The sequence below is a fragment of the Uloborus diversus genome, chromosome 7, assembly GCF_026930045.1.
Source record: "Uloborus diversus isolate 005 chromosome 7, Udiv.v.3.1, whole genome shotgun sequence".
In the NCBI taxonomy this organism is placed as follows: domain Eukaryota; kingdom Metazoa; phylum Arthropoda; class Arachnida; order Araneae; family Uloboridae; genus Uloborus; species Uloborus diversus.
In genome coordinates, this window is record NC_072737.1 from 124690057 (window position 1) to 124697293 (window position 7237).

At 31.7% G+C, this 7237-nt stretch overlaps 1 protein-coding gene across 3 annotated transcripts in view; it reads left to right on the top strand.

Moving 5' to 3' along the window:
* Positions 1 to 5659, top strand: part of LOC129225578 (uncharacterized) — a 120480-nt gene extending 114821 nt beyond the window's left edge. For 2 of the 3 annotated variants that reach the window (XM_054860029.1, XM_054860028.1), the window contains exons 4-5: positions 1493 to 1786; positions 5342 to 5659. In XM_054860029.1, coding sequence (XP_054716004.1) covers positions 1493 to 1727 — 235 coding nt within the window. In that variant the 3' untranslated portion in view covers positions 1728 to 1786; positions 5342 to 5659. The remainder of the gene's footprint in view (positions 1 to 1492; positions 1787 to 5341) is intronic. The other variant, XM_054860030.1, reaches the window with a different exon arrangement.
* The last annotated feature ends 1578 nt before the right edge of the window (positions 5660 to 7237 follow it).

Below are 7237 nucleotides of genomic sequence, written 5' to 3' on the forward strand. Positions count from 1 at the left end.
GCATAAATTGCCCGTAGCAAGCAAAAATTTAGAAAACAGATTTAATGTTTCTAAAATGTTTTTCTTTTAAGTTAATCTAACAGTAAAAATTTTAGCCATAAAATAGCAGATGGAAAAACTAATTCAAATCAAACGATTGCTTTGAATATTGAAATATATTGTGTTAAATATTACATTGTTATTAAATATTCTATTTTTTTCTTTTCTATTATCTTTTGACATAGTTTTTACATACGCATTTTTCGCAAGCATTTTCTGTCAGCAGAGAAATGGTTAGGAAAAATTGCGTTTAAATCATTTTGATCTTTCCTGTGAAGAACTTACATGAAGAAACTGGTGAATTTGAATTGAAAAAATTATTTGCTAACATTCCTACGACAAAAAATTTTACTTTAGATTAACTGCTTCTAGAATTAGTAAAATTTGACAGCAAAATCAATAAAACCTCCAAACAAATGCATACAAAAGCAGAAAAAATAGCAAACCAAAGTATTTAGCTATCCGCACACGAAACATAAGCACTTCAAGATTCAGTAGAAAAGTTTCTTTAAACTTGAGAGACTAGCAGCTTTGACCGATTTGGTTTTATAAATTATAGAAAAATGAGCCAAAATATTTAATAAAAGAGCGATTACAACGCTGTTAAGCAAAAAAATACTGTAATTTAAAAAGATTTGCAAAAAAAGCTTGTAGATACAGCCTGTTGATATTTGTACGTAGCATGCAAATTATTTTGAAAACAAAGAGTGATTTATGAACAGAGAATAAAATAATGAAAATTATGTTGATCTTTACAATTTTAGAAATCTGAAATGCAACTTCAATGTTGAAATATAAGTCCTTTACATGTTCTTCTACAAATATCCAGTTGATAACAGCAATTTTGAAGCAACTGAAGACTACTAGATAGTAGTCTGCTCTGCTCATAGCTAAATGCGAAATTATATATTTGCTTTGAAATTATTCACTTCATTTCTATAAATTATGTTGAGGTATAAATAATAATGATAGTTAAATTTTAATTTTTGTGTGTATCATTTAAAAACTGGTCTCAGATATTTAAAGTAATTTTGTTATCAGTTTGCCTCTTTGTGTACTTTTTTGTCGTCAACAACTTTCTCAAATCAATACATTTTATCATTAAATCGAATGTAAGTTTTTCCTTTTAAACTGAAATAAACACTAACAGCAATTTTGAAGCAAACTGAGAGATAGTATTGAAGACTACGGGACACTGAATAGTATTTAGCTATGCTAATAGCTGAATGCGAAATATGTTTCTTGAATTTATTCAATTACCTTCCATAAAATATGTTGAAGGATAACTTGTGACAGTTGAATTTTAAATCTTGTGTGTATTATTGAAAAATTGGTTTCAGGTACTTAAATTAATTTTGTTATCGGCTTATCTCTTTGTGTACTTTGTCGTCGTCAACAACTCTCTTAAATCAATACATTTCATAATTCAATACAAATTCTTCCTTTTAAACAGAAGGAAAGCATGTTTGTTGCGATTACCAGGATTTGGTTGCGACTTCCCGGGATTTGTTCCAAGCATTAAAGATCGTAGTATCTTTGGTGAAGACACAACTGTAAACAAGAAGAGAAGCTACAGTGACTGCGAATTCAAAGTCGGCAATCCAGAGGGATGTCTTGGTAAATTAGTGGATGGGGAAAGAAAGGACAACGATCATTGGGGAGATCCTAATGGCCCTGGTAAAAAGTAATTCAAAAAATGGCTGCTAGGAAACGGACAAACTGAACGTGCAATGGACAAGATTTTTGGGTAACAAAATATGTATCATTCAAGCACAATGGTGGAGGGTCTCCGATTCTCTTACTTTGCATCTTCTATTATTACTCTTCTAAAACTGGTGGTTGGTTTTTATTAACACTTCTTTCTTCTTATTCCACTTTCTGCATTAAATCGATATTATTTTGTTCTTATTAGTCAATAGCTGAAATGAAAGATATTAACTCTGCAATGAAATAATATGAGCAGTATGCTTTTTAATTCTTCATTTCATACTTTTTCCGATTTGCAACAGTTAGAACTTCTTATTGGATACAGTACTTTACAGTAATGCAAAAGTATAAAGTTCCGAACTGCTATGAACTACTACACACTTCAAACGCGATGGATTGAATCTTTGCTGTACATAGGAAGTACTGTGTTAGGATTTTTATCATGTACTTTGAGTACATAATTATGCAACATTTTAATGGACGATTATTGCTCCACAATCAATCCAAGATTGCAAGTCGTTCCTTGGAATCACAAGTGAAGAAAGTATTTTCGTTGAAAAAATACTCATGTGAGAAGAAATCCATTAATGTCACTTACTAAATATCTTATGCAGCTTAAATAGCGGATAGACATTTCTTTAACATTTTAAAATGACTATCACTACATTGGCAATTATTTCAAACCGTTTATAAAACAAACTGTGCAACCAGGGGATGGAATTTGAAGATGTAGTTACTGGTAGATCAGAATTCGTTTTTAAAATTTTTTTCTTGTTTATTTATTTTTTTCGTGAATTAGTTAATTTGTTAGCTAGTTTAATTAATTTTTGAAAAGTATTTCGATGCTCTGAATACTTGAATGAGACTAGTCTTCTTTTAAATTAATGTGTACTAAAATTAATTACAACACCTACAGTTACTTTGTTGGAAAATTCTGCGAAAGCGATGTCGTTATTTTTACTTTAAATCATTTGCGGTGGTGAGAAGTAAAGGGATGCAAGTGGCAAAATTAAAAATTTGGAGATAACCCGTACAAATGGTAGATGAACCTATCCTCTGTCTTGGGGCAAGAGGTTGTACTAGTATCCCTGGTAGGTTTGGGGCAAGAGATTAACTAGTAGGTGCTGCTGTACAGCATGATTTAGAAAAAAATTTCAATGAAAGCCTACCTAGGATCTGATCTTTAAACGCATTTTACACTAAACTTAAAATAGTCTGCTTGCATCCCTTTGCTTCTCACTGCCTCATTTGAACCTACGAAATACGAATCGTTGAATTGAACATGGAAATAAACTTAATTATTTTTGAGTTTGTAAATATATTAAAATTATGAACTTAGTATCCATTATTTGATTACAAGAAGATAAAAAAAAAAATTTGCATTTGATCCTTTTCACAATAAACCATCATCACATCTTCAAGACAATATCTACTGAGTATTTTATACTAGTAATTATGTATTAGCATTTGCAGAGAGATTTTTTGAAAAGTTGTAAATCAGAATTATTTACTTAAGCGAAAGATGAACTTTTGAACTTATGCACTCGAAACTGAAATTCTTTAGGGAATTTCTATCACTTGCAATCACTAAAATTAACCACTTTGGTAGCAATGGCAATAATGGCCTTTTTATTGAAGAAAATCATCATTAAAGCATATGTGGCTAAATTAAAAATGAAAAACACAAATTTTTGTGCAAAAAAGGGGAAAACTCATTACACATTACAATTAAAGTTTTAACTCACGCTCAGAGTAAGATTTTAAACAAAAATTAATTTTGTCACGCAAAATGGTACTCTTGCAGTTTGCTGTTCATGAATAATGAAGCGGGGGAAAAAAAGAAAAACAGAGGAACCACGTTATGACTGCAACATTGACGCATTTAGGTTAATAATTTCCGCTTTGATCAAATAAGTAAGGATTATTCAGAATAAAATGCTTTCTTAAACAAACATAAGGATTTTAAAATTAGTTTGCTATTTTGAATATATTTTCATGCAAACAAAAGATTTTTCCCCCGGAAGACCGCACTGGAACCAATGGTCTAGACACAATCATTGAATAAAAAACCGGTATTTTAAAAACGCTAAATTTTAACTAGTGGTAAAAAAACGCAAACTTGATTTTTCTTTGATTGAAGATGATAAAAATGTGCTCAACTTCGGAATATTTTTGCAGATTTCTTAAAACTCCTTCACGTATATCTAATATGATACGTATCTAGTTCTTCTTTTACATGCCAGTTATATTTTATCGCGATACTCAAAGCAAAATTATTTAAAAAGTTTCGTTTAAAAACACTCATTTTTATTCCGATCACTCCTGTTTTTACTGAATAAATTTTCTCCTAGCAACAGCGCAAACTTGGCTGCAATATTGAAAATTTCCGTGCTTAATTTTATGAGTGACTTTTAAAAAAAAATAGTTTCGGTCCTAGTTTAAGAATTAAATTTTGTTTTAGTTTTCTCATACTTAAGCAATTGTTTTACTGCAGTACAGTAGGTTGCGTATGTTAAGATCGATTCTCTAAGAATTTTCCCCTAAATTTTAAGTGTTATCTTTCGAGAGAGTGAGCTTTAAAAAAAATAATCGATAGGATACATTATGAGCAATGTTCTTTACCAGAAAAAAGGTTAAAAAAGGCACCTTTCTTGAAAATAAATAAAATATTTCATATATTTTTGCTAAAATGTTTTCTCAGAACTACGCTCTAGCACTTATTCCTGCATCCGGTAGGAGGATGCAAGGAGGTGCACTTACACCCCCCTGGCATTCGAAAAAAAAATAATAATAATAAAAAAATTTGGTTCTTAAGACAAGTATGTGCATTTAATAAATATAGTTTAATTTATTTTATTTAAACATGAATGGTCTGGAAAGTTTCGCAACGGACAGAAACTATACCAATATTTTATGTGCAAGGCAGAATGAATGCGGAGAGTAATTTTGATTTACTGAGAAATTTTTTTTAATCGAAATTCCCGTTAATTACGAGTTTAAACTATTTGTTCCAGTAGAATAATGCCTAATTATGTACATGTTTCTCAAACCTCAAAATCATTGCTTGATGCTTATTTCGTAAAACTGCTGTTCTGTCCGGACAAACGGCTCGATCTAAGTTTAATGGAAACTTGGTGAGACATTCTGGCACCCGTAGTCTGAAAAATGGTATTCAATATTGAAACAAGCAATAACTCATTTTCTCCATCAAAAAAACCAAGATAAAAGTTTCCAAGAACGTTCTTCAACTTCCATGACATCAAGACTGATAAAAGTGATTGAAAAAAAATGGGATGGTATTGATTACGAGAGTTTTTAGTGCAAAACGCTCGTTGTTCTAATAATTTTGTCCAGTTTTAACAATGACATTTTTTTAAAATCAATCATGGCAAAACATTTATATTTCGTATTTTTAAATGCTCTGCATTCCACAATGATTTCTACTATAAAAAGGCATTTTGTGAATAAATTTCACTAACTTATTGTTTATTATTATTATTATTTTTTGTGTGCAATCTTTCGGTTGCCCCTATAATTCTGACCGCCACTGTAACTTTAAAATAAATTAATAATTGTTTTTCTTTCTTTTTCCCAGCTTCCTCGTGACCTGCTTCGTAGATTATTACTGCTAAAACGCCATCTTGCTTTTGTTACTCATCTGTTAAAACTGTTAGAGAGTTATCGTTCTATCTGAAGAATGAAATTTATGCAGTCTGCTAAAAAATCTCAAGAAATTCAATAAAATCTAAACTGCATATGATGCCTATCATGCATTGAGATTATTTCTATATAGTTTGACACAAGTTTTATTTGTGAATACTACTACAAAAAATTGTAAATATCGTATTTTGTGGCTGTTGGCTCGAATAAAGTGCTTCGTCGAAACTACGTCTACAACAGTCCTTTTTTTACACCCATGATAATAAGTTGTATTCTTCTCTTTTTTTATAATCTGACACTTTGATTTAGAAAAAGAAACATTTTTCATAAAGTCTAAATGAATATAAAACGAGCTGACGAGTGCATCACATGACTTCCTTTTACTCTAATTTAATGTCATTTTCTCATTATTGGCAGTTTTAATATGATTCAGTTGTTTACTCTCTAAATATCACCAACAGTGGCCAGATTGAAACCGGATTAAAAAAAAATCGAGAAGTTGGCGACAAAACTTGGCGACCAAAAGGCGCCAAGTGTCCGCCAAATTATAACACTACTTGAGTTTACATCGAAATTAACAATGATTTCCCCTCAAAAAGGGCAAAAGACCCCCGTTGGAGCATCCGAATGCAACCAAAAAGAAAGGTGCGCAACTAGACCCCACTAGGAGTCTACGTACCAAATTTCAACTTTCTAAGGCATTCCGTTCTTGAGTTATGCGACGTACATACACACATACGCACATACACACAGACGTCACGAGAAAACTCGTTATAATTAACTCGGGGATCATCAAAATGGATATTTCGGGTGTCTATACGTTTCTAGGCATATATCCACGTGTGGTTGGGTTGGAAAAAAAAAAAAACTGTACATTCATTTGGGGGTGAGCAAAATGGAAATTAAGGCCTATTTTTGAGTGAAAATTTTTTCGCGAATACAATACTTCCTTTTTTGTAAAAGGAAGTAAAAATTCCCATGTTTCTATACACATATCTTTTTAACTGACAAAGCGGGGTTTAAATAGAAATAAGTTCTGCAAAAATTTTAACCAGTGGTAACCACACGAATAATGTACTCCCGAAAAAATTTAAATAAGAGGATCATCGTAAATAAATGTTTTTTGGTGAATAAAAATATTTTGCCCTCGTCGCCCCGTTATCGAAATAGAAGGTCTTAAAGTCGTTTGACATTTCATGAGTCACCAAATTCGGCGAGAAACAGATGATTCTGGAAAGAGAGATGAGAATATCAATAATTTTGAACATTACCGAAGCTACAGCGACTGTTTAAGCGTCCATTTCCCGCTAAATTTGGCGACTTATCTTGGACGGATCCTTTGGATGGATATTTTGGACGGATCCAGATTTTTTTTAAGGGAGGGGCGATTGATTTTTTTTACTTACATTTTACTATTGTATACTGATTTTAAAATATTGATCACAAAGGTTTTGGACTTTAATTCCGAAACAGTTCCGAGATAGGTTACCAAAACCAAACGTCCCTTCTCCCATCATCAATGAAACTCGTCTAAATTTGCGTTTTTGAACTTCATTTTCAAAAATTTACCGGTGGAGAATCCCTCAAGGAAGGGGCGATTAGGGTGATCGCCCCTCCCTTGTATCCGTGATCTAACCCCTTTACGATTTCTACCCCCCCCCCCGATTTCTAACCCCTTTACAGATGAAATAATTATTTTGTTTTATTTCAAAAATGTCTAAACACGTTTATTTCTTACGTTCAGGAAAGTAAAACTGCAAAAATTACTTCTAGAGCTTTTTTTTTTGCAGGTTTTTAAATTTTACAACACAAAATGTTTTTGTAATAAACG